General features: G+C 52.3%; 8 protein-coding genes across 8 annotated transcripts; 3 read left to right on the top strand and 5 right to left on the bottom strand.

Moving 5' to 3' along the window:
- Positions 1 to 624: 624 nt before the first annotated feature.
- BO79DRAFT_279876 (plasma-membrane proton-efflux P-type ATPase) lies at positions 625 to 3490 on the top strand (the record flags this gene model as incomplete). Its single annotated transcript, XM_025688011.1, has 3 exons — positions 625 to 999; positions 1065 to 1295; positions 1349 to 3490. 3 exons carry the CDS (start codon positions 625 to 627, stop codon positions 3488 to 3490), a joined length of 2748 nt encoding a protein of 915 aa, XP_025542469.1.
- A 912-nt stretch (positions 3491 to 4402) lies between these two features.
- On the bottom strand, positions 4403 to 9375 carry BO79DRAFT_190669 (EF hand domain protein). The gene is made up of 6 exons (XM_025680757.1): positions 9000 to 9375; positions 8716 to 8870; positions 8498 to 8621; positions 8224 to 8412; positions 4839 to 8143; positions 4403 to 4784 (listed from the first exon to the last, which is right to left on the bottom strand). Exons 1-6 carry the CDS (start codon positions 9010 to 9012, stop codon positions 4755 to 4757), a joined length of 3816 nt encoding a protein of 1271 aa, XP_025542470.1. The 5' UTR covers positions 9013 to 9375; the 3' UTR covers positions 4403 to 4754.
- Positions 9376 to 9772: 397 nt separating this feature from the next.
- Positions 9773 to 12285, bottom strand: BO79DRAFT_190671 (tubulin alpha chain). Its single transcript, XM_025680758.1, has 6 exons — positions 11975 to 12285; positions 11858 to 11898; positions 11715 to 11741; positions 11546 to 11621; positions 10509 to 11463; positions 9773 to 10442 (listed from the first exon to the last, which is right to left on the bottom strand). Exons 1-6 carry the CDS (start codon positions 11997 to 11999, stop codon positions 10220 to 10222), a joined length of 1347 nt encoding a protein of 448 aa, XP_025542471.1. The 5' UTR covers positions 12000 to 12285; the 3' UTR covers positions 9773 to 10219.
- A 633-nt stretch (positions 12286 to 12918) lies between these two features.
- On the top strand, positions 12919 to 13861 carry BO79DRAFT_243900 (uncharacterized protein; the record flags this gene model as incomplete). Its single annotated transcript, XM_025685325.1, has 2 exons — positions 12919 to 13245; positions 13334 to 13861. 2 exons carry the CDS (start codon positions 12919 to 12921, stop codon positions 13859 to 13861), a joined length of 855 nt encoding a protein of 284 aa, XP_025542472.1.
- Positions 13862 to 13991: 130 nt separating this feature from the next.
- erdS (aspartyl-tRNA synthetase, cytoplasmic) lies at positions 13992 to 17587 on the bottom strand. Its single transcript, XM_025682274.1, has one exon. The coding sequence runs from the start codon at positions 17277 to 17279 to the stop codon at positions 14388 to 14390; it is 2892 nt and encodes a 963-aa protein (XP_025542473.1). The 5' UTR covers positions 17280 to 17587; the 3' UTR covers positions 13992 to 14387.
- A 489-nt stretch (positions 17588 to 18076) lies between these two features.
- Positions 18077 to 19473, top strand: BO79DRAFT_207918 (lipase). The gene has a single exon (XM_025682275.1). It carries the CDS (start codon positions 18165 to 18167, stop codon positions 19224 to 19226), a length of 1062 nt encoding a protein of 353 aa, XP_025542474.1. The 5' UTR covers positions 18077 to 18164; the 3' UTR covers positions 19227 to 19473.
- A 473-nt stretch (positions 19474 to 19946) lies between these two features.
- Positions 19947 to 22835, bottom strand: BO79DRAFT_207919 (rDNA-binding RNA polymerase I transcriptional factor). Its single transcript, XM_025682276.1, has one exon. It carries the CDS (start codon positions 22492 to 22494, stop codon positions 20362 to 20364), a length of 2133 nt encoding a protein of 710 aa, XP_025542475.1. The 5' UTR covers positions 22495 to 22835; the 3' UTR covers positions 19947 to 20361.
- Positions 22836 to 23350: 515 nt separating this feature from the next.
- BO79DRAFT_76910 (uncharacterized protein) lies at positions 23351 to 24453 on the bottom strand. The gene has a single exon (XM_025689718.1). It carries the CDS (start codon positions 24263 to 24265, stop codon positions 23522 to 23524), a length of 744 nt encoding a protein of 247 aa, XP_025542476.1. The 5' UTR covers positions 24266 to 24453; the 3' UTR covers positions 23351 to 23521.
- Between the last annotated feature and the right edge of the window lie 827 nt (positions 24454 to 25280).

Below are 25280 nucleotides of genomic sequence, written 5' to 3' on the forward strand. Positions count from 1 at the left end.
TGTACTTCACCCTGATCTTGACAAAGGGAAGATCACTCGAATCACTCATCACTTTTTTAGGCTGTCACTATACTTGGAGATTTTCTTGTTATCAATGTGCTAACTTGATTGGGGATGATACCTCTAACATCACTTACTCAAGTTACTATATACAATTACAGTTCTACTACTTGACAGACCGATATGGAACGGGCATTTTTAGTACTCCTAGCACTACTAGCGTCATCAGCATGATGCTACTGTTACTACTTTGTTTGGGCTTAAGCGCTCTATCAGTTGATAGTAGCGTTTGTCAGACTGATTGTCGCCAGATACAGTAACGCTGGTCGCATATTGGTGGTTCCTTCCACTACTAAGTACCGATTGATTAGGACTTTCCTTTTTTAGGATTCAATTATAGCATTCCATTGCTTCTGACGACGTCCTTTCCGTCCTATGGCTATTACTATCTATTCGCTTGATACCAGTATTGGCATTTTCCCTCCATATTTTTCTGGAGGACGCCATATCTTACACAGTCATAGGCTAACAGGTCCTTTACGTCTATTCTCAAAGACCCTTATCGTTCATATGTGATTACTGCGGTCCTGATTATAGCCATCAAGCATTCCATTTACGACTGTGATGTCCTTTACTTACCCCAAGGACATGGACACCGAGCCTGAGTATGAAGAAAAGATAGCGAGAGAGTCGAAAGCACCGGCCGACATCCATAACGATGAAGGTGAAGAAGAAGAAGAAGACATTGACACTCTCATCGTTGAGTTGGAGTCCATGGATGGCGGTGCGGAACTAAACACACAGGAGAGCCATCAAACCGGTCGACTACGCCCTATCGCGGATAACCTACTTCAGACAGATCCCATGACAGGTCTTGATGAAACTGAGGCAATCCTCCGTCGCAAAAGATTTGGCTCCAATGAGATGAAGGAGGAGAAAGAAAACCTCGCACTTAAATTCGTGTCATTCTTTGTTGGACCCGTGCAGTTTGTTATGGAGGTACGCACACTACGACATGAGGATCATCCCATCATTTTTCTTTTCGCTAATATATACGCTTTTAGGCTGCAGCCGTATTAGCTGCGTATCTCCGAGACTGGGTAGACCTAGGGGTTATCTGTGGCCTCCTTTTGCTCAATGCGTCTGTGGGATTTGTCCAGGATTTTCAGGCTGGGTCTATTGTCAAGGAGCTAAAGAAATCACTAGCGCTCAGGGCTGTTGTGTTGCGGGATGGCAAGATGGCAGATGTCGATGCAGCTGAACTGGTCCCTGGAGACATAGTGAAAGTCGACGAGGTAACGATCCTGTGGCGTCGCTTACTGCGTACAGTCTCTAATCATTCCCACAGGGCACTATAATCCCTGCAGATGGCAAAGTGATGACAAATTCGCCTATTCAAGTCGATCAATCTTCTGTGACGGGCGAGTCGCTGGCAGTTGACAAGCACAAAGGAGATGTATGTTACGCATCATCTACCGTGAAGCGCGGCTACGCCCGAATTCTCATTACAGCTACTGGCAACTGGACATCTGTAGGACGTGCTGCGGCGCTGGTCAATGCTGCGTCAACTGGCACCGGTCACTTCACTGAAGTCCTCCATGGTATTAGTATTGTCCTCCTTGTCCTCGTCGTCATAACCTTGATTGTTGTCTGGGTATCGTCATTCTACCGTTCAAACAATACAACAACTATCCTTGAGTTCACCCTGGCCATCACTATGATAGGTGTTCCGGTAGGCTTGCCAGCTGTCGTTACAACCACGATGGCCGTTGGTGCAGCATATCTGGCAAAGAAAAGAGCGATTGTTCAGAAGCTCTCTGCCATTGAATCACTCGCCGGAGTCGAGATACTTTGTTCTGACAAAACCGGCACATTGACTAAGAATAAACTATCATTGACAGAGCCATATACGGTAGCTGGAGTCAATCCTGAGGACCTTATGCTCACAGCATGCTTAGCTGCTTCCAGAAAGAAGAAGGGTATGGATGCCATCGACAGAGCTTTCTTCAAGGCCTTGAACGAGTACCCAGACGCCAAAACGATGCTCCCGCAGTTCAAGGTGCTCGATTTCTCCCCATTTGACCCGGTCTCAAAAAAGGTCACGGCAGTAGTACAATCACCTCAGGGTCAACGAATCACTTGTGTCAAGGGATCCCCTTTGTTTGTACTGAAGACAGTCCAGCAGGATCATCACATAGAGGAGGATATCGAACAGGCATACAAGAACAAAGTGGCAGAGTTTGCAACTCGTGGGTTCCGGTCGCTCGGCGTGGCTCGGAAGTGCGGTGATGGCGAGTGGGAGATCTTGGGTATAATGCCTTGTTCAGATCCTCCACGACATGATACTGCAAAGACTATCAAGGAAGCGCAGACCCTGGGGCTTTCTATTAAAATGCTGACTGGAGATGCTGTCGGAATCGCTCGCGAAACTTCACGGCAGCTAGGATTGGGCACAAATGTCTACAATGCAGAGCGCCTTGGGCTCGGTGGTGGAGGAACAATGTCCGGATCTGAAGTTTACGACTTCGTCGAAGCTGCCGATGGATTCGCAGAGGTCTTCCCCGAGCACAAGTACAACGTGGTGGACATCTTACAACAGCGCGGATATTTGGTTGCCATGACTGGCGACGGAGTCAACGACGCTCCATCACTCAAGAAAGCTGATACTGGAATTGCAGTGGAAGGTTCCTCAGATGCTGCGCGATCAGCGGCTGATATTGTGTTTCTCGCTCCCGGCTTGTCTGCGATCATTGATGCTTTGAAGACCTCGCGCCAGATCTTCCACCGCATGTACGCTTACGTGGTATATAGGATTGCACTGTCGCTACACTTGGAGATCTTTCTAGGATTCTGGATAGCCACTAGGAACGAAAGCCTTAACCTGCAGCTTGTGGTATTCATCGCCATCTTTGCCGATATTGCGACGCTGGCGATTGCCTATGACACTGCTCCATTCTCTAAGACTCCTGTAAAATGGAACCTTCCGAAACTTTGGGGGATGTCTATCCTTCTCGGTATTGTACTCGCCGTAGGCACATGGATCACTCTCACTACAATTCTTACTGCTGGGGAAAATGGTGGCATAATGCAAGACTACGGGAAGCGAGATGAGGTTTTGTTCCTGGAAATCTCGCTGACAGAGAACTGGCTCATCTTCATAACCCGATCAGATGGGGCTTTTTGGGCTTCGAAACGGCCATCCTGGAAACTAATAGGAGCTATTGCAGCTGTGGATCTCGTGGCAACCTGCTTCTGCGTATTTGGCTGGTTTGCTGGTGGACCAACCTCGTGGCCTACGATACTCCGCATCTACGTTTTCTCCTTTGGGGTATTCTGCATAATGGGTGGTCTGTATTATCTGCTACAGGGCTCCAAGAGCTTCGACAACATCATGCATGGCAAGAGTCCCGTGAGAACCGCTAAGCAACGTTCTATCGAAGATTTTAGTAAGAATCTCTCCTCACCTTTTGCGACCACATACATGGACTGACTCAATATAATGAACAGTGGTTATGATGCAACGTGTATCTTCGCAGCATGTGACAAGCTCGCTGAAAGGTATGGAGAGTGGTCAAGTCACCCGTGGTGTCTAGTGCGCCTTTATCTGGTTGCGTCGAACTCGGTTTATCTGGGTTTTAAGCCAAATACCATGGGCTGAAGTCATGTATATCGTCACCGCGTCCAAACTACGGATCGCTGCGTTCATTAGAGGTTTAGTCCGTTACTACCAACCATTATAGCGCTTTTTGGAGCTACGTATACATCGCCTGGATCTTTTGTCCGCCAAGGTTTCCATTTATTGATTGTAAGCCGAGTTACACGTGAACAATCAATAATGCTGTATGAGGGCTCGGCCATCAGGTGTTCCTACCTTCATTGGCTAGATATATATTGTCTGAACCAATGCACTGTGTCTGTAAGTGAAGAATGAAGAATACCAATACCGTACTATCATGATACGTCTCTTGTGACATATCATATCCACAACCTGCCGTCAACTTGACCAACTGTTATCTACATGCAAGCAAGCTCCCTGCACGCTCTTCATGACCCGCATCACATGTGGACTACTCTCAGGCTATATTGGCATGTCCATTCCGTTGTCAATGTCAGACCCACATCCACACCTGGGCAAAGAAGCTCGGACCAAACCTAAATTCCCTAGCGATCAGACGGCTTGTTTCAGATAGTAATTAAATAGATAATGCTCTGGATCAATTCTCGAGTAAATGAACGGTTGTTTCACTTTGAGCAATGACAATAGTGTATTAGGGTTTACTTGGCCAGGCATGAGCTATGCAATATAATTAATACAAAACAAGGGAGGCGCGAAAAGGCAGATCAAAAGGTACAGTATACAGAAATAGTAATTGCCCCCGGCCGCTCTACCCTGGCCTTGGTCGTTGCTTCCTTTATGGATCCGCTGTCCTTCTGCACTTCGTTTCTTGTTTCATAACTAATCCAATAATTGTGTTCCTAAATTACACGGGGCGATGATGATAAGTGTAGGTCATAATATAGTTGACTGTGATGTGGGTAAGGCGCACACCGCTGAAAGAGAAGGGATATACATTGCAGCAATAACAACATGCAAGCTGGATCACGTATGAGTCAAGGAAAAGGAAAGTAAGGAAGGGGACGTAAGGTGGGAGGAATTAAGGGGGAAGGAAACATTTGGAGCGAGTGAAGGGCTCATAGAATAAGAAAAAATATGTGCACTGATCGAAAAAAATAGAAGAGGCTATGGATGCAAATCAAGACTTCGAAGTCAGGTGGTCTACGGCCTATAATAAGCAGTTAGCACGGAAGCTTCCCCTATTGATGGTTTGATAATATACCTTGTCAAGATTGTAGTCGAACTTCTCCAGAGCTGAGAGGGATTCTTCTCTGGGAAATCCCATGCCTGTCAGCCGCTGGAGAATCTGATCGTCTTCGGTGCCCGTCTGAAGAGCCCAGCCGGGTTCCTTGCTGGCTTCTGTATTGCCCGTCCCGTTTGCTCCGTCAGCAGCAACATTGGCGTTGTCAAGAGGAGCAAACAACGCTTCCCAGTCGTGAGTCTGAGGTTTCGCGCTGGGCTCGGAAGGCGGTGCAGCAGAGCCGGGAGGCGAGGAAGATACGTTCTTGTCAAAGTTGAAAAACTCTGAGGATGCGACATCCGCACCTTGATGGGGAGAGGTCTTCTGTGCTGACGGGTTGTCGAATGAGAAATCGAAGTCCACACCGGCTTTGGCGTTATCAGGCGCTTCAAAATCGTCATCTTCATCTTCGGCCTCCTTTGCTGGAGCAAGGTTGAGGCCGGCGAAAGCAGCCTCAAAGTCAGGCGCGCCTGCCTTGGCCCCTTGGGGAGCAGCCTCGGGTTCCTTTGTCCCGTCACGTTGGGCTTCACCACCCACAATCGGTGCCCCTGTGCTTGACTCTACTGAGTGTGGAGCATCAGGGGCAGTGGTTGGGTCTTCACGGTTCGGTAGGAGTCCGTTGTACTCGCGTGGCAAGTCTCCTGGCTCCTGCTTTTCAACGGAGTCCTCATACTTTGGGGGGCTTGGCTGCGATTCCGCCGCAGGAGGCTGGCTTGCAGTATCCGCATTGCCAGGAGTGGGGAACGCTGCCAGTTGGGACGGCTCAATAGAATCAGGATTGGGTGCTGCGGCGATTTGAGTCTGTGGAGGGAAGGCGGGGGTGAAATTATCCTCAAAGCCCAAGGGGGCTTCGCTGTCGGAGCTCTCATCTCCATCGTCAAGTTCGCGAATGGGAGGAAACTCTGACTCAGGGGCGGCCGGGGCTCCGTTCGATTTGCTTGCTCCAGGCCCACTCTTCATGGCAGCAAAGGCTTCTTCAAAATCATTCTCTTTCTGTGACTTAGAGCGCTGATGTGCTGGCCCGCCGAACAGTTCGTCAAAGCTGAGATCTTTGCGCTCTGCAGACTTGTCATCTCCAGAAGGTGATACAGCGCCAACTGCAGGTTGTTCACTTGCGGCGATGGTTGGAATCTCGGGGAATCGCTCCTTTGATTCCTCGCTTTCATCAAACGGAGAGGTGGCGAGCTGTGCCGACGAAGGACCTGCCACTTCACTGGTTGCTGCCTGCGAGGCTGTTCCTAGACTGGCCGTGTCTTGACCACCAAATCTGCTACCTGGGGGCGAGACCTTTGTTGAAGAAGTCGCCGAATGGGTCTCTCCAAGAGGCAACACACCCGGTGTCAGTTGCCTAGACTGAGCCGGGGCAGGAGGCTCCAACCCAGGACCAGGAGCGAATGGAGGCGGAGACACTGACGGAGTGGGCACCCCAGACGTGGGCTGAGATTCAGCCCGGAAAGACACTGGAGGCGGTGGTGTAGCGGTTGTCGGTGGTGAGGTGAAGGCGGAACCGAACAGGCTATCAAAGGCCCGCTGCTGATCGCCAGAAATCTGCGGAGATAGCGCATTGCCCTCGCTCGATCCAGTAGCCGTACGCTTGAAGAACGGGTTGGTGTTTTGACTCGTCGTCGACTCGGCTGGGCTCATAACAGGAGCGGCATCACTTGGACTGACAACTCTCTCCTCCGACGCTTCAGGCTGCTCCTTGGAAAAAGAATCGATCTCGAGCTGGATCTTGTCGCGCTCTCCCTCCACAGTTGCCAACTGCTTCTTATTGATCGCGACGAGACCCTTCTGTTGCCGGGCCTCTGAGCGAGCCTTATCGAGGGCAGGCTTGAGCTGAGCAACTGCAGCGTTGGCTTGTCGGATCTTCTCCTTCAAACTTACGTTCTCCTGCTGATCAGCGCTGAGTGCTGCTGATACCTGGTTATACTGGTTTTGTAAATCCTGACGGCTTCCTTCGATCAAGGCATACTCCTGCTGCAACTTGCCAGTTTCTGCCCGTGAAGCATTGAGCCGTTCCTCCAAAGCTTTGAAGTTCTTCACTTCTTGCTCGTACATCGAGCGGGCCTGAGCGAGACGAGCCTCAAAGTCTCTCTTCTGCTGCGAGGTTTGCGACAGATCCTGCTCGGCAGATGTTCGCTTCGTTTGGACGTTCTGCATCTCAGTAGCCAGCGAACCGATCTGATTAGACAGATTTGCAAGCTCGGTGGTTTCCTGAGTCAGTTTGTTTGACTCTTCAGGGTCGTTGTCTCCCAAAAGATCATCCGCTGGGGGCGGCGGCGACCTAACGGGTGGCGGAGCACCAGCTGAAGCGCCAGTCATCTGTGGCTGCAGGGTCTGTCCAAAGGATGAAGTCGGCACAAACGGTTTGAAGGTAGTTGAGGGAGCCTGGGGAGAGGCTCTCGAGCCGGGGGAACCAGGAGTCTGGAAGGCGGCATTCGAACCTCCGGTTGACTGCGGAATTTGGGAAGGAGCTACCGGCGGTGCCGGTGCCGGCGCAGAAAGCGCATCTAGGCCAAACAGATCGTCAGCCGCCGAGTGTGGTGTGGGAACCGGCGCTGGAGCCGGAGCTGGAGCTGGCGCCTGGGCAGGAATAGGAGCTGCTGGGCCGAAATGCGAAGATCCAGGGCGGCGCATGCTCGGAGGGATCAAGGCGGGAGGCAATGTCTGAGGCAGCGCCTCCTTTCCACTACGCGTTAGGCGAACCAGATACATGGCGACGGCAAACTCATCCTTGGTCAACTGTCCGTCCGCATCAATATCTGCGAGATCCCAAATCTGAGCGAGTGTCTCCTCAGGCAACTGTGCACCCAGGAAGAAAGCGACAGCCTGGTCACCACTAATTGAACCTGCCTTGGCCGTATCAACCGTAGCAAAGATGTTGTCAAACATAACCTTCTCTTGCGGCGAGATAAGCCAGTCACCACCAGTAGCTTGGGCGGAGAGAGGGGAGCCGAACGGTTGCCTATTGATCGGACTCTGCGTACGCTGGGGTCCAGTGAATTGCTTCGGAATCGCAGGCACCGGAGGAACCTCGAGACCTTGACGGGAACCGACCGACGAGCGGAGAGAGCCTCGGCGAGCGGCAGCATCATAGAGAGCGGGTGGAAGTGTCTGAGGAATTCCCCTCATCGCACCGGACTTGTAGGACGTAAGGAGGTGCATGGCAATGACAAATTCCGTAGCATCTAGAGCACCCTGTTGCCTTCTATCCGCCAGGTTCCAGATGCGACCAAGGATCTCGTTCGGTAACCGCGCACGCTCGAAGATCTGCTTAGCTGTCTCGCCTGTCATAATGATCTTGTTAGCGACTGTGTCCACGGGTTGTCGGCCTCGGGGCGCTGGCTGGAGGGGCATATGTATGTACCTGGCAGTACCCCACTTTTGGACACATCCGATTTCTCAAACAGCGACAGAAACTTGTTCACATCATCGGGGTTCAGCGGAGGGACCCGGATCGGCGCGTTTGCGCCCGGAGTAGGGCTGGTAGTGCCTGCTTCACGCGGAGTCGGGGTGGCATCGACAACGATCCCTTCGAACTTGGGCAAGGGTCCAGCTGCAACGGATAACCATGTCAGCAAAGGTTGCACTCTCATCCTTTGTTCTATCGAGGCCAGAACGAGCACCTAGCGTTCACTCACGTTGAAAGGCCAGCTCCTCTGTAGGTGCGCGACCCGCCTGAGCGTGTCCGATCAGCCGCATGACGACACCAAACCCAGAAGGGGTCAATAGACCCCGATTTTCCTTGTCTGCGATCTGCCATATCTATATCACGTCGCCATGGTCCAGTTAGCCGTTCGAATCCGCTTGCGATTGCGCGGGGGAAAGCTTTCCCCTAGAGTGGTAGGCAACGACATACCAATCCGAGGGTTTCCGGGGCCAACTGGGTCTTCTCGAAGAAAGGAACCGCGACCTCGCCGGTGATGACGCCGAGGTTGGTGGTATCGGCGGCCTGGAAGAGTTGATAGAAGACCCGTTTCTCCTCCGGAGTGAGGTTGAGATTGAGATTCCGAGCTGTTCGGGGGAGAAGAGAGCATCCGTCAGTTCCGTTGTTCGGTCGTCATCGTAATCGACGGGGTTGGGCCGTTGTCCCCTGAGAGCTCGGGCGGGCGACAATTGTGCAGCCAGGACACGAGGACTCACCGTTATCAGCCATTATTATAGCTCAGGAGGAGCTAGCCTCCCTTCCGTAGAAACGCTGTGCGCCAAATAATTGACCGAGAAATTCCGGAGGGGGGAGTGTTGAAGCAGAGCAGGAGAGACGGCTGTCAACCTTGAAGGTGGAAGACAGCACGGGGCATGGATGGCCAAGGCGGCAGCAGCAGCTCTTCTGAGGGGAACTTAGTAAACGGGGGGGGATGAGAATGTCGCGAGGCAGGATTGCCAGAAGCCACAAAGAAGAGGGGGAATGGGAAGGTCCGACAGCTGAAGAATGAGGACAAGTCCGAGGGGGAAGGGGAAAAAAAAAAAATAAAAAAGGAATAGTAACCCAGAAGTTAATAAAATTAGGGGAGAAGGGGGAGCAGGAGGAGTAAGTAGGAGGAGGGAGGAACTGGCGACCAGAGAGTAACTAAAGCGAGCCGAGCAACCGCAGGCAGAGGGGCGGCCCAGCCAGAGACAGCTCCTACATTAATTAACTGCTACTGCTACTGCTATGCTCCCCCCCGGGCGGTCAGTCACTCACTCACTCAAGTACTACCGACGTCAGTCCAGTTCATTTCCCAGTCTCTCTCCACCCTCCAGGGTCCATGGATTACTTACTCCCTGGAGGCTCACCCGGTCGGCACGAATCCGACTGATGTATGCACCTCGGCGGAAGCTGTTCCTCCTTTTCTGGATGTGGCGTAATTTAGAGTAGGATCTCATAGAGTTTACTTTCCCATCTCAAAAGCCGTCCCTCCTATTCTACCCCCATTCACTCTCCCCTTTCGCCATGCAATACGAACCACGGGAGAGTACTAGTAACAGCCTTATATCCTCGCTCATCGTCAGTTTCTTCTCATTTTACCACTACAGGGACGATCATCAATTCGCTCGAAACTTGCAAAATGTAGATTACAATTCTCTTAGGTGCCCAAAAATCCTGCACATGTGTTTCGAACGAGCGAGTAAATTTCAGCGCTGCTTCAAGGGATATTAGAAAATATACTCAGACAAAAAGAAAACATAGTCTGTACTACGGAGCCAAGCTTCTCCTTCCTATTTGCATGCAGCCAGAGTCCCGCTGCTCATTTGGGTATACAACCTTGGCCAACGCCTTGCCCCAACGGATCAATTCACATTGCTTCAGGGCCAGCCACGGCTTCCACCCGGACGGCCCGGCCGGACCCTTCGCGGGACTCCCGCCCAAAATTCGGTCAGATCTAGTACTCGGCCTCAACCTCCTCCTCCAGGGAGTCGCTGGCAACCTCCTCGTAATCGCGCTCGAGGGCAGCCAGGTCCTCACGGGCCTCGGAGAATTCACCCTCCTCCATACCCTCACCAACGTACCAGTGGACGAAAGCACGCTTGGAGTACATGAGGTCGAATTTGTGGTCGAGAGCGGACCAGGCCTCGGAGATGGCGGTGGTGTTGGACAGCATGCAGCTAGAATTGGTTTTCCGTTAGCTTTTCTACTCCCTTGAAAAGAAGCATATCAGATGGAGAACTTACACAGCGCGCTTGAGGTTGGCAAGGTCGCCGTTGGGAACCTGCTGGGGAGGCTGGTAGCAGATACCGATCTTGAAACCAGTAGGGCACCAGTCGACGAACTGGATGGTGCGCTTGGTCTTGAGCGTGGCGACGGCAGCGTGGGTCTCCTTGGGGACGACATCACCACGGTACAGCAGGCAAGTGGCCATGTACTTGCCGTTGCGGGGATCACACTTAACCATCTGGTTGTTGGGCTCAAAGCAGCTCATGGTGATCTCGCTGACGGAGTTGGACTCGTGGGAAGCCTTGTCCGCGGAGATGACGGGGGCGTAGGCCACCAGAGGGAAGTGGATACGGGGGTAGGGGACCAGGTTGGTCTGGAACTCGTTGAGATCGACGTTGAGGGAACCGTCGAAACGGAGAGAAGCGGTGATGGAAGAGACAACCTGGGCAATCAGGCGGTTGAGGTTCTCGTAGCTGGGGCGTTCAATACCGAGGTTGCGGCGGCAGATGTCGTAGATGGCCTCGTTGTCAACCATGAAACTGCAGTCGGAGTGCTCAAGGGTGGTGTGGGTGGTGAGGATAGAGTTGTAGGGCTCAACAACGGAGGTGGCGTTCTGAGGAGCAGGGTAGACGCAGAATTCCAGCTTGGACTTCTTGCCGTAGTCAACGGACAGACGCTCCATCAGGAGAGCACCAAAACCGGAACCGGTACCACCACCGAAGGAGTGGAAGACCAGGAAACCCTGGAGACCGGCGCAGTTGTCGGCAACACGGCGGACCTTGTCGAGGACCTGGTCGATCATCTCCTTGCCGACGGTGTAGTGACCACGGGCATAGTTGTTCGAGGCATCCTCCTTGCCGGTGATCATGTTCTCGGGGTGGAAAAGACTGCGGTAGGTACCGGTGCGGACCTCATCGACAACATTGGGCTCAAGGTCGCAGTAGATGGTGCGAGGAACGTACTTGCCCTGACCTATACACCATAATTTGTTAGGGTGGGCTGCAGGCGAAAGGAGAGCAGGATGCACTGAGTGGGGAGAGCTATGGAAACGTACCAGTCTCGGAGAAGAAGGTGCTGAATCCATGGTCGGGGTCATCCTTCTTGCGCTCCTCGGTCAAGTAACCGTCGGCCTGGCATCAGCAAGCAAAGGTCAGTGGGATTGCTCATCGATATGGAGTGGCAACGCTCGAAAAAGGCGTGCCTAGGCGTTTGTTTTCACATACCTGGATACCGTGCTCAAGGCAGTAGAGCTGAACAACATCGTTAGTCCACTGTTTATCCCCATAATTCATGGCATATGCTCATGTTGTTGACTTCAAAATATTGTTTCAGGAAAGGAGGGGTCGATTCCCCTGTTTAAACATACCTCCCAGCAGGAGTTGGCGATCTGGCAACCAGCCTGACCAACTGTGAGGGGGGAAACACAAACATTAGTGACCACGCGAAAAATCAAGTGGCGGCGAGGGAGGGATTGGGCACACACCGTTCAAAGAAATAACTTCTCTCATTTTGGCGAGTCGAATTGATAAGTTTCAGATAGTGATTGATGGAGGGACACGGAGTGGGCGTGGAATGTGGACAGAGGGAAAAATTAAAATACCCAAGGGCGATCTGTACGGGGGTTTCAGGGGTAAAGTTAGTAACCTAACGAGCCACCACAACACAGGGCACGAAAGGGGGTTAATTGGAGATGGTGAATTGGATGAAGAGGGAGGGAAGGAAGATTCAAGGGAAAGGGAACAGGTGGGAAATTAGTAAAAACGGGGGGGAGGGAGGGAGAGGCCACGAACCCTGGGGAACTGTTTGGTTAGTGACAATGGAGGAGCAGGACGAGAATCGGTCGACTCGATTTGTTGTGGTCTTTCATGCGCTGTCAACCCAACGATGCCGCCGTGGTTGATCCGTCCGTTGGGTCGCGTTGGGCTATGAGCCTTCTGATTGGCTGCTGCCCACCTGGCGGTCAACAGCTGAGTCAGCACCCTGTTCCGGTTAAGATCTGGTCACGTGGAGAGCAGTGACGGCATGACGAAAGATCGCCGAACATCAGCCGGATCATCGCAGTCCATGGATTGCTCACCACCATTACCATTGCAATTGCCATGTTTTCTTCTCTCAATTGATCACTTATCCTCGTCCTACACCTTCTGACTCTTAAACCTATACGCCCATATCAAACACGAATATCCCTGAAATCAAACATCAAGGATATTCCATCTTCCACCTTCCACCGCAGCTCCGATCTAGATCTCCAGCAAAGCTTCAGACAAAGTACCTATCCCCATCCTACACTTCTCACACGATAGCAGTCCTCTAACGCAACACCACAGGCCCATTACAGCTTTCATCCCACTCTAACTCCAACAATGACCATATAAAACAATACTACACACCACGAAACACCCCCTCATCAACCATAACCAACCAACAATGCCTCTCACCCTTCCCCTCCTCCCCCGCCATGTCCCCTCCTCTATCCCTTACCTCCTCCTCGCTTTTCTCCTCTTCACAACCCTCGCAACTGCCAATGTCGAAAAGACCATCTTCCTCGCCCCTCCCCCTACCACAATTCCAACCCCGCATCCCCCAATCGACGACCTAGGTCTCGCGCGCCTCTCCCCCTCCCACCCCATCCTCCGCACACACCTCAACGCATCCTTCCCAACCCAGTCCTCACCAGGGACTGAATCCTGGTTCTTCCTCCAAAACCTCACACCTGGTCGGCGCTATGAAGTACGCATATGCTGGCTAGCAACTGTACGTGACCCTTCCACCCTACCCCCAGCGAAACCCAAACCCACCCATCGACCCTCATACCTAGTCTATACTAACTCTATGAAAAAAGCAACCAACCTCCTTCACCCTAACAACATACACCCTCCCGCACGCCCTCTCAGACACCTTCCTCCTCTCCTCCATAACAAACTACTCCTCGCTGCGCCTCGCCAGCACTCCAAACTCCGAACTCAACCTCGACCTCGACGACACAACCACCACCAACTTCAACCCCGAAACCCCCCTCGACAGCAACGAGCCCATCACGGACTCCGTCCTGTTCCTGCGTATCCGCGCCGCGGCAGACTACTATACCACGGATAAGGAGCTGATGACACATGTGCCGCCCGTGGCGGTGGATGTGATTCTGGATCCGTTTCTGGGGAATGTGTTTCCGAGGTCGTTGGTGCCGACGGCGTGCTACGGGGTGATTGTGGCTGTAGTGGCTGTTTTGGTTGGGAAGTGGGTGGTTGGGGAGTTGGGGAGAGTGGTAGATGATATGGCTGAGGAGAGGGAGAAGGAGGAGGGAGATGAGGATGTGGATGGGGATGGGGAGGTAGTAGTAGATGGGGTGAGAGAAGGGAAGAAGGTGCGGTGATTTATGAATCTTTCCTTGGACAGGTATATACATGCGTGCATGATTACTGTGGATGATATTTGCATATTAGTATACTAGGTACTTTCGGCACTTGTATGATTACTGTTTACATATTATGATTTTACCAATATTTAGTGACGAATTAATATGACATTCTTTCTTTCATCGAGACATCAATACATACATACAACATGGCTTCATTACACAGGCGCTGCGTCTATCTTACCGTCTTTGTATGAAAGCACATCCAAAAACGAGAGGAAACACAGAACAAAAGTAGCCCTAAAACATACAGTCATATCCATCGCTCCACAACCAAGACAACAAAAACAATAGGGGGAATATCTAATGCGAACCATCCATCCCAAGCAAATAAAGCACAAAGACATGACATAACATGAACGAAATACATCCAAAAGCCACATAGATCTACCTGTAGTCAGATCACCATAACAAACACGCCATGATCTCATTCCAAGATTAGTAAATAGAGTAGAGAGGATGTTTAATTTCGCAGGTAGATTGATCAATCTTCAAAGAAATGCAGCACCGCACGCATACCCTTACTGCCCAGGCCGTGCGGCGGATAAGCAATATAGAGCGGGTCGTCCTCGGCGCCAAGCTTAGCCCGGAACTCACTCTTGCGCACCAGATGGAACTGCTTGGCCATGGTGTCGTAGGTGTGCTGGAGCATCTTGATGCGCGCGCCGCGGAGGTTATGGCCGGGGGTCAGCGAGGACATGGCGCCGGCGCCGAATGTGAAGGACTTGACGCCAGCGGCGGCGGCTGTTTGAATAGCGTGGGTGACGATGTGTTCGATAACGCCGTTAGGGGAGCCCGGGAAGTCGAAGCTGTATTTGATCTGCATGCCGTGGACGGGGGCGAGCGTGGCCAGGGCGACAAAGGCGCAGATGGTGCCCTCCTTGTCGACGGCATAGAAGTACCAGCGGTGCTCGGGATCGCGCCAGGGGCGGATCTCGGACAAGTGTACCTGTGTACCCTTGCGGTTGTTGAGCCAGTCCTGGACGCGCTGGTCGATCTTCTGGCGGACCTCGTCGGAGACCATCTCGCCTCTGTTCACGGTCACAATCTTGACGCCCTCGCTTTCGGCGTGTCGGATCTTGCGAGCGATTTCGCCGTCCGAAGCTGCCATGTTGCGGGCTGGGTTTACGCGCTCCTCGGCAATGCAGGACAGAGTTCGCCAGCCCATGCGCTCGCCCAGGATGGTCTCGACTTCGGCGGAACAGAGCAGCCAGACGGGCTTGTACTTTGTCTCGCGCCGCAACCACTGCAGGAACTGTGTGATCACTTGGCGGTACTGCTTGGGATCGCACAAGGGGTTGCCTGGAATGATCACGTAGTTGCTGCTGCTGGGCACGTAGGAGATAGCGGCACCCGTGCCCATGTCACGCCAGATCTTGAAGCGCTCATCGCCCCAGGAAGTGGAGGTAGCATCGCCGTAATTGGCAATGAGATGCTCGAGCGGCTGGAGCTGACTCGTATCCTGTGCGATGGCACCCTTCCTGTCGCGCGCCCACGGAGGATCAATAGTCGATGACTCTGGGTGCCGCAGTTGTGCCGCCACCGGCTTGGCTGGAAAGCTGCGGGGGTCGCGAGGGAAGAGGGATGCTAGGCGGATATTGCCCAGTTTCAGAAGCAGCATCAGCAGACGCTCCAGACCAACACCTGCTCCAGCGTGGGGTGGCGCACCCCAGCGGAAGCCCTCCATATAGTCTTCCATGGTATCGGGGTCAATGCCAGAGCGACGCATGTTCTCCTCGAGCATGTGGGGGTCGTGAATACGTTGGCCACCAGAGACGATCTCCTGACCGCGAATGAAGATGTCGAACGAGTTGGTGAATCGGTCATCCTCGGGGTCGGGCATGGTATAAAAGGGGCGTGCGCTGGCAGGGAATTTATCAAGGATGTAGTAGTCGGTGCCAAACTTCTCCTTGACCAACTCACCCAGGCGAATCTCATCGCGAGTGTGGAGGTCCTCATCCTCTGGCAGCGGGTTGCCGTCCTCGTCGCGCCAGCCAGAGTCATTCAGCATCTTGATACCGTCCGAGAAGCGCAGGATGGGGGTCTTCTCCAGCCACACAACATCTTCTGACGGGAATTGGTGCTTCACAGTCTCCACCTCGCGGCGGTAACGACCATACACACCTTGAAGAATGGACTTGATCACGGCATCCAGCACTTCCAACATTTCATGGTAGTGCTCCTCGATGGCCATCTCGATATCCAACCCAGTATACTCAGTCAGATGGCGATGGGTATTGGAGTTCTCCGCTCGGAACACAGCGCCAATCTCGTATACACGACCAAAATCGGCGGCGATAGCCATCTGCTTGGCTAGTTGTGGACTCTGCGCCAGGAAAGCATCTCGCCCGAAGTACTGCACGTGGAAGACACTGGCGCCTGACTCGGTCGCAGAGCCTTGCAGCTTAGGCGTGTGGATCTCCATGAAGCCTTGCTCATCGAGAGCGAATCGGAAGAGGTTGCAGATGGCGGATTGAATGCGGAAGATGGACTGAGAGGTCGGGGTGCGCAAGTCGAGTAGACGATTGGTGAGACGAACGCGATCGGGGATGTGACTGCGGCGGCCTTCGATGCGCTCCTCTTCGGCCGTTTGAATCTCTGCCTCATAGATACTGAATGGGACGGGCTCCTCGCGACGCACGACCTGGTGCAGCTCGTCGATGGAGATCTCGACGTCGTGAATGGTACAGCCCAAGATCGGCACCTGAGGCTTCTGGATGGTTCCCCGCACACGGACAATGGAACCCAAACGCAGATGCTCGGCCCAGTGAATCATGGCGATGGACTTGACGCCTGCCTCCTCATGCAGAACACCCTGGAAGGTGAGCAGCTGCTGGCGGAACACGAGGAAGACCAGCTTGGCACTCATGCGACGGATGATGTGTAGACGAGCTGTAAAACAGACCTGCTGGCCCACCAAGGACTCGGAGATGGCATCTAGATTGGTACGGACCTCACGAGGGCGTGTCCGGGACTGTATCAGCGGCAATTCGCCATAGCGAGCCTTCATCTCCGAGGTCTCCTCGCGGGTGGCATTAGCGACTTCCTCCTTCCGGCGCGAATCGGATTCGTCAGAATGACGCTCCTCGCTCAGACGGGACTTCTCTTTGCGCTGTTTACGTGCCAGGCGTTTCTGCTGATTCTTGCTGATGCTGCCAGGCGACGAAGAGTCATCTGAGCCGTCATCAGAGGAAGAGGCATAGTCGCGATCGCGCAGGAAGTTGCTGAGAATGCTGCGGCGGGGAGACATGGATGCAGCCGAGGCCGGGGTACTGTGACTCGACTCATCGTCGGGCGACGACTTGTTGGGTACAATCTTGGAGAGCGCACGTTTGATAGACATAATGGGAGCGGGAGGATGGGAGTCAACTCCCATGTGATGTGATAAATAGGATTGAAGGGGTAAAGATGAGGAAGAATGACCGTCAATGACGGGAGGAGATGAGAGGAGGGGAGGAGGATGGAGGGGGAGAGAGAGGGTACCGTCAGCGCTTATAAGTAGAAGGAAGAGTTGGGTTGGGCCCAGGGTTTTCCAAGACAATTAAGGTTAGTAGGAGAGCTTAGCAGGGGCCTTACAAACCCAAGAGTTGGCCAGAATGTGAGAGAAGTAATCGAATTATTAACAGCATAAGCGTGCAAAGTAAAAGAAGAAATACGAGGGAGCAAATAAAGGCTGGCGGGTCGATCCCGAGGCAGTGATGTCATGCCTGTGATGATGCAAAACCCTGGATATCAATTAAAAAATACTATGTAATAAAAAGATTACTACAGAGTGGAAACAGGGTCCAGTTCAGGAATGAAGGACCGATGATGTGGTCCAAGACTCTTTTTTTGCCAACTACTAGAGCTGTTCTCATTCCCAATTCTAATTTCCCTTCTTTTTTCTTGTCAACTTCTTGCATGAACTGCATGACTACCTTTCTGTGTCATCCCAACCATCATCTCTTGGCTTCTTCTTACTTTGGATCTTCGTCTGCCTCGGCAGGTGCTTTCCGTGGATCAGACGGCCCTTAATCCCTCTGCAAACGTAAATTAATCGCCTTCCATTCCAATCAACTGATTACTATTCTTGAACGGAAGGTCAGGTCAGGTCTGTGTTGCCTCCGACCTTCCGGGCGCTCCTTCGGAGTTAACCTCTTTGCATTCTCACACACTCTCTCCCTCTTCCCCATCTGTTCCTGCCTCGGATCTCTCGTAACCTTCTTTTCACAACTTACTTGCCTTTTTGGAACGCTTCTCTCCGCTATATGGCCATTTCACCATGCCGTCTTCCCGCTGGTGGCTCTATGTCCAAGCCATTGCCTGGCGCTTTCTAATGCGCATTGGCATGTTCCTGCACGATGTCACTCCTCCGCGACCTCCGCGGCCTGCCTTTGTTCGCACTATTCCCACCGGTTCAGGTCAGATCCGTCTCTGCTTCTACACGCCACCCAACTACCCCATCACTCGCAAAGAAGGTCGCCGTCTGCCCGTCGTGGTCAATTTCCACGGAGGAGGCTTCACGCTAGGATGCCCCACGGATGACAGTCGCTGGGCGCAGTGTGTGCTCGGAGAAGTCGGTGCCGTGCTGGTCAGCGTCGGATACCGTCGTGCTCCCGAACATCCGTTTCCCGCCGCCGTTGACGACGGCGTCCTCGCCCTGCAGTATCTCGCTGCCCACGCCGTCGAGCTGGGATTGGACGTCTCGCGCATCGCCCTGTCCGGCTTCTCCGCTGGTGGTAACCTCGCCATCACCGTACCCCTCCGCCTGCGCAGTATCCTAAGTGAGCAGCAACAACAGCAGCAACGCGACCAACAAGACGCCCTCGAACCTCGCAGCAGTCCGCCCAATTTGGGCCCATACGACTCCACCCAGCAACTAGTATCCGCCGCCTCCACCAGCGAACTCAATATCGTTGCCCTCTTCTGCTGGTACCCAATCCTCGACTTCGAAGAGTCGCGTGACCATCGTCGCGCCATGAGCCTCATGCCCAGTAAGACCCTCCCAGCCTTCTTCACCGACCTCTTCGATGAGTCCTACTTGCCTACGCGCGAGGAGCGGGTCTCGCCCTATGCGTCGCCCGTGCACGCCACGGATGAGATCCTCGCCGATGCCCTGCCGCACGATATCTTCTTCTATATCTGCGAATGGGATATGCTTCTCAAGGAGGGCCAGGTATTTGTGCGACGTCTGCAGAATATCAACAAACATGTCCGCGCCATGATGATCGAAAAGGCGCCCCACGCGTGGGATAAATCGCCCAATCCGTTCCGCGATCAGGATAAAGTTGATATTCTCTACCGCGATGCCTGTGCTGATATGAAGCATATCTTTGGTGCGTAAACCCATCCTCTTACCTCAAAGGATGGGCGGTACATATAACTCATTGCGTTTTTCTTTTTCCCTCTTGACATCCTGGTCTGTATAAACTATCCCTTTTTTTTATACATCCTATTTTTATAACTCTTTGGAGTCATTGGCGTTACCTTGGGTTTCGATCATCATTAGAATCGTTACATCATCCTTACTACACACACGCACATCTACATGTACACTAGACGACGATCATTGATTACTACCGAAGTTACTGCATGCATAAGCGATTGACTTGCATCATCGTTTAAAGAAATAATTGGCGGGTAACAGCCAACGGTCTTTCCAACCAAACATTCTCTACCAATAGTAGTACTAATCCTTCCTACTGTATTAAAAGCTCCTTCTCCATACTAAGTACTACTAGAATTACTTAGTTGTAATTTCCAAATCATCCCGGTACCAACATCTTCACATGTAGAAACGGGAAACTCCCTCCTCGTTCTCTTTTACATAATGATCAGTATATCATTTCAATGTGCCGAGGTAGATCAAGTAAGTTGAGCTGGATTTGGACATCCATGGGCATGGACTTCGATGTTGACACTCTTAGCTTAAACAGGTACTTACTTGACCTAATAATCATTTTGATCGGTCGAAACATGTAATAACAACTACTTACTATCACTGGTCTTCCATGTTTACATGCGTCCAGGAGTTTTAATTTTTTGAATCTGTTGATTGTTCATTCTCTTCTACCCTGCAGATGTCATCATACCATCTGTCCATTCCATCCATTCCATCCATCATCGTCCATCGTCCATCATTATAAAACCATCCCGGAGCCAGTCTCACTATAGCAGACCTGGCAACGTAGACAGGCAGATAACAAGCAGGCATATGCGATGTATGCATGCGTGTATAAATCAAATCGAATCGAATCAATCTCCGTACGCCGCGCTAAATTCCCACCCATAAAATAACAAAAACTAGATATCAAGAGAACTTTTCTTCTTTTCAGAGGAACATAGAAACCTGCTGAGATGGCATAATCGCAAACAGATTGGGGGTATTGTGCTCGCCAATGGAACGAGAGACAGAGAGAGAGAGAGAGAGAGAAATAAAGAAGCACTTTTGGGTTGTTCTTTTGAAAGGTCTTGACGCATCACAATTCGTCATCCGTTTCGGTCCCATCGCTGAGGTCTTCATCCGACTCGTTATCGTCCGCTTCGCTGTCCGAGTCGTCGTCTTCATCTAGACCTGGGATTCCGCGCCAGTGGACGTAGTCGTTCTCCACCCAGCGTCGGCTGCGCGGGAGCTGGTAGGGGTCAAAGGGGAAGTAGGCGTCTAGTTGGTAGCCGAGATCGTCGCCGGCGCGAATCTCCCGCTCGACCTGGCTGAAGCGCGGATCGGCCATGGCGCCGATGCTGCGGTATGAGGACACGCGCAGTCGCTTGTTTGTCTCCAGGATGCTGAACACGTACATCAGGTTGAAGTGCTGCGACATCCGCGCGAACTGGGACACGATCGCGGGCGAGCACACCTTCAGCGGGTTCAGCTTGGAGTGGATGGCCTGGTGCAGAACTTCCTTGACGGAGGGCGGGAACATAATGTCCTCCGGCTCAAGCTCGTCAACTTGGTCTGGGGTGTCGCCCTCCAGCGCAGCGGTGGTCAGGTCTCGCCAGCGGAAGCAGAAGATGTAGAGCAGGGCCTGAGCCGTGGAGTAGAAGGGGCCATAGCGGCGGAGGTCGGGGCCCCGGCAGGTGGCTTCATAATCCAGACGGAGGCTGTTCAGATACGTGCCCAGCAGATCGAACACATCCCGGACAACCTCGCCAGAGATATGAGCTCCGCGAGCAACGAAGCTGGCGAGATAAGCAGCAGCCGATTGACGCATGATGGCTGGCTGCGTCTTGTTGAAGATAAGCTCGGTGCACATCGCGGCAAAGCGGTCCACAAGGATGGGAGATGACTGGGAGAAGTGGAAGAGGAGGAACTGGGAGTGGCGCGAGCGGTATGTGGGGAGGATAATGTTCTGGAAATGGCTCATCAGAAGATCGAAGGCATTTTCCTTGTCGTCCAGGGAGCCTAGCGTGAATGGAGGCGCATAGTATTCGAACATGGTGTCGATCATGCCATCCAGCTTGAGGATGTTGTCCCGAATGGCCTTGATTCGCTTGGATTCATCGTCTACCGAATCGTCGCTAAGGACGGAGTCGTTGTCATCGTCGTCTTCCGAATCATCTTCCTCGATCATGACTGATTCCGGAGAGACTCCCTGCAGGACATCCTCACCGACTTCATCCTCGATGTCCTCCAGGTCCACCTGAATGTGAACATCAATCTTGACAAGCTTTTCCGTAATCAGGGAAAGGATATCGCCCTGAAGCTCCGGGGCATAGCTGATCACTCGGATGAGGTTCCGCGTATACGCAATGTTGGCCTTGGCCGAATCAGAAGCAAACGGAAATTGAGCAGACAAAAGAGGCGACAGCGTTCCACTACCAGACGGAATCAACTGCATAACATGGCGCAAAGCCAAGTGCACGCGGGAGTAAAGCACCGGCACATGCACAGACGGGTAACCAGGGATTTTCCCCGTGTCCTTGGGAAGCTCTCCCAGAAAGTTGACCAGCATTTTGAGCACAGCCCCCAGATAGCTGCCCTGGGCAGCGGCAAGGTTACCGAGAAAGCGTATATACAACTTGATGTACGACTCGTCCCGGCCCAGCCATACACTATTCAGCACAGCTTGGACCAGTCCGTTGCAACTGCGATCCAAGGACGCAACATTTGACAAAAGACCCAGGAGATGATGTCTCAAGGACGTATGTGTAGGTACATCGTAGGCAAACATGTTGTCCTCATCCCGGCGCCGCGGGTCCACCGCAAAAGTCTCCTTGATGCGGTCGTACGCCTCGCTGTCAGTGCCAGAGACATGCCGTTGGATGGCCCTGCGCACCTCCTCGCGGACGACGGCTGCGCTCTTCTCTGGCTTCCGTTCCGGCTCAGGTTCCTCTTTATATGGCACCATTAAAACCTCCTTATCAAACTTCACTCGCGTCCGCTTCCGAGGACTCGGGCTGGTTTCCGCGTCGGACGAGGACGACGGGGACAGGGAGAGATCGCTGTAGTCGTCCCCCATCATCATCCTGTGCTTAATCCCAGTCGTGGATGGGGTGCTCTTAGGCGTTTTTAGAATGGACACAGGTGATGATGTAACTAGCATCTTGGATGAATTGGTCGTCGGCCTGGGTGCGATCGTTGCGGTGCGGGAGGCGGTGGCAAGGACGACCATGCCAGGATCGACGGTTCTATAATAATGAAATGGCTGGGGAGTGCTTGAAACAGGACCCCAGATCCAATCATGAGTTGCACTCTCACAGTATCACACGCGAGGAGTGGGATATTAAGAGATGGGAACAGATCTTGTAAGCAGAGCACACGACCCGACCAGTTGCAAGTCGAGAGATGATCCACCTGCTGTTGCTACAGATAACAAGCGCGCTTGGGAGTAAGGAAGGCGAAAGATACCTTCATCGGACTGTCCAGCACACGCACCCTGAGAACACTGCGATGCACGAGTGTGTGAGGGGGAGACAGACCAGCAGTTGAAGGGGAGCCCGTCTGGAGTAAGAACTAGGAAGAAAGCAGACGAAGCGGAGAAGCAGAAACTCGACAGTGAAATTTTTTGGGTGTGGGGCGGATGTGGAGCCTCAGGCTGCCAGCTCGTGACCAGCGCGTGACCAGCGCGCAACAGCCTTACCCGATCGGGTTATACATATCTTCGAAGTCCACCAGGTGGATCAAGGAAGAGAGATACTGTACGCAAATGTATGCACATGCATGAGATGCAGAACTGTCTGATGTATCGTTCCATTGTTACAAGATAAATCCAATAAAAAGCAATTCTGGCAAGTGTCTTTCGCATTCAAAACGACGCTAAGGAAGAAGTATACAGATCCGAGAACCTCGTTAGACATGTCAGTCCGTCACATAGCCAGTCAGCAAAGCGAATAATTCGATCCACGCAACATGGAACCACCATTGTGCAACCAGTAGAAAGAAAAAAAAAAAGCAAATCTGGGGATGATAGATCAAGCTCCTCCCAGTGGTATCTAGCTAATTCAAAAAGGATGAAACCGACTAATTAGATCACAAGACATTAAAGAGTGAATATGAGTGGGTCATGGCACAAGTCAATCCTGGCGAGGGAAGGAAATATCCAGTTCCTATCCAGAGCCCTCCAGGCGGAATCCCTCGAAAGTCAAAAAAAAGTAAAGAAAAGATGGTAGAGAAAGTAAAACAGCGAACAGGGTCATGATTCAAAGCCATGCCCCCGTACCTATCGGACCAAGATAATCATCAAACACGCTGCCATAAAGGGCCTCGATCTCCACGAGATAGTCATCTGCGGTGAACTTCATTAATCCCTTATCTCGTAGAATCAACTCCTCGTCGTCGAGTATACGGGTGCCACCGAACTCCTCGACCACCTCGTTCACTTGCTCGAGTTCCTTGCTAAAGGGATGGGGCTCGGCCTTGTAGCTATCCTGCGTCTGACGTGCAGCAGATGCATTGCGCAACGAGTTCAATGGAGGCGGGGATAGGCGGGACAAGGAACGCTGGCGAGCAAGCTCTTGGTGGGTCCGCTTTGTGTGGGAGAGCGCCCGTTTGGGAACCAGTGGCGCATCCGTAGAGGAATTGGTCGATGTCGAGGAGCGAGGGTGGCTCGTGATGGTGGCAGATCGCTTCGGGAAATAGGAAGGCAATGGGTTTGGCTCGATGGGCGACTCATCGGGTGTAGTCAGAGGTGACCCAAAACTGCGTTGTGTGAAAGACATTTCCGAGTCGTCGGGCGACTGCAATGACGAGGTAGAAGACGAAGTTGCCGAGTGGATGTCGGGCGCATTGTAAGCCAGCATGTTCGTCGTCGACAACAACTCCACGGGAGCCGAAATCTTGTCTCGATTGATCGGACCAGCGTGCTTATGTGGTTCCCGGTATGGCATCGGGGCCGAGACCTCGGGGCGCTTGCTGCGCTTGGTGAACGCTCTAGCCAAAGCCATGGTGACAATATTCGGGAAATTAAGGTGTAGTCGAGAACGCAATTGACGATAAGTGCTGGGAGGTGCAAACTAGGCAGTCGGGCTCAGATATAATGGCAGATATGCAGCTGGCCGGGAAACGTCGATAGTTGTACAAGCAATATTGCTTTTTGCTATCTTAGGGTTTTCCGTAACCGTCTCCTCGTTCGCGAGAGACTGACGCCTTTGACGGTATAAGGAAAGAATGCTGATGGCCGATCGCGGGGTGGAGTAAGAGAAGGAATGGAAGATCGATCACCGGAATGTCCGTTATCAGATACAGTGGATGAGCTGTCAAACAAGAACCGAGTTGTCGCAGCGGAGAGGAAATCCGTGTCTAAATGAAGGCAGAACTTCCTCTAATTTCTTCTTTCTCTTCTTTCTTTAATTCCTTTTTTTTTTTTTTTTGCTTTTTTCCTTGCACAGCAGAGAAAAATAATAAATAGGGCGGATGGAATGAGTGGTGGTGCTCGGGAAATGGAAGGTGGGCTGCTAGACTCAAGGGGGCGAAGAGATACTGCAGCAGCACGGTAGCACCACGGATAATGGTACAGGGAAGATCGGGGCGGACAACCAGGACGCGCCACGGGCGAGATGTGAATAAAAATAAGGGTTAAGAAGAAATAAAAGTATGAAGGAAAGAATCCAGGATACACAGATCTGGGACTGGAAGAATGGGAAAAAAAATGATCAAAAAGGAATGGTGCAGGAAATAAATCGGAGTCCCCCAGGGAGGAATGGGGAAGGAAAGTAAAGGTCAGAAGAAGAGAGGAGGAGAGAGAGAAAAGGGAAGGGAAGGAAAAAGGGAAGAGGGGGGGAAAAGAGGCGAGTGAGTGAGTGAGTGGATGAAATGATGGATGAGGTGGATGGAACCACTCTCCCGCCGTGATTCTGGGCCTTGTCTTTACCCCCTCTTTTTCTCTACTTTACTCTTTTCTCAGGCTTCTTCTCTGGTCTCTTTCTCTCTTTCCAGTCCTCTGAGTGGGTACTAAAATTC

Source organism: Aspergillus costaricaensis, assembly GCF_003184835.1.
Source record: "Aspergillus costaricaensis CBS 115574 unplaced genomic scaffold BO79scaffold_7, whole genome shotgun sequence".
Classification (NCBI taxonomy): Eukaryota; Fungi; Ascomycota; class Eurotiomycetes; order Eurotiales; family Aspergillaceae; genus Aspergillus; species Aspergillus costaricensis.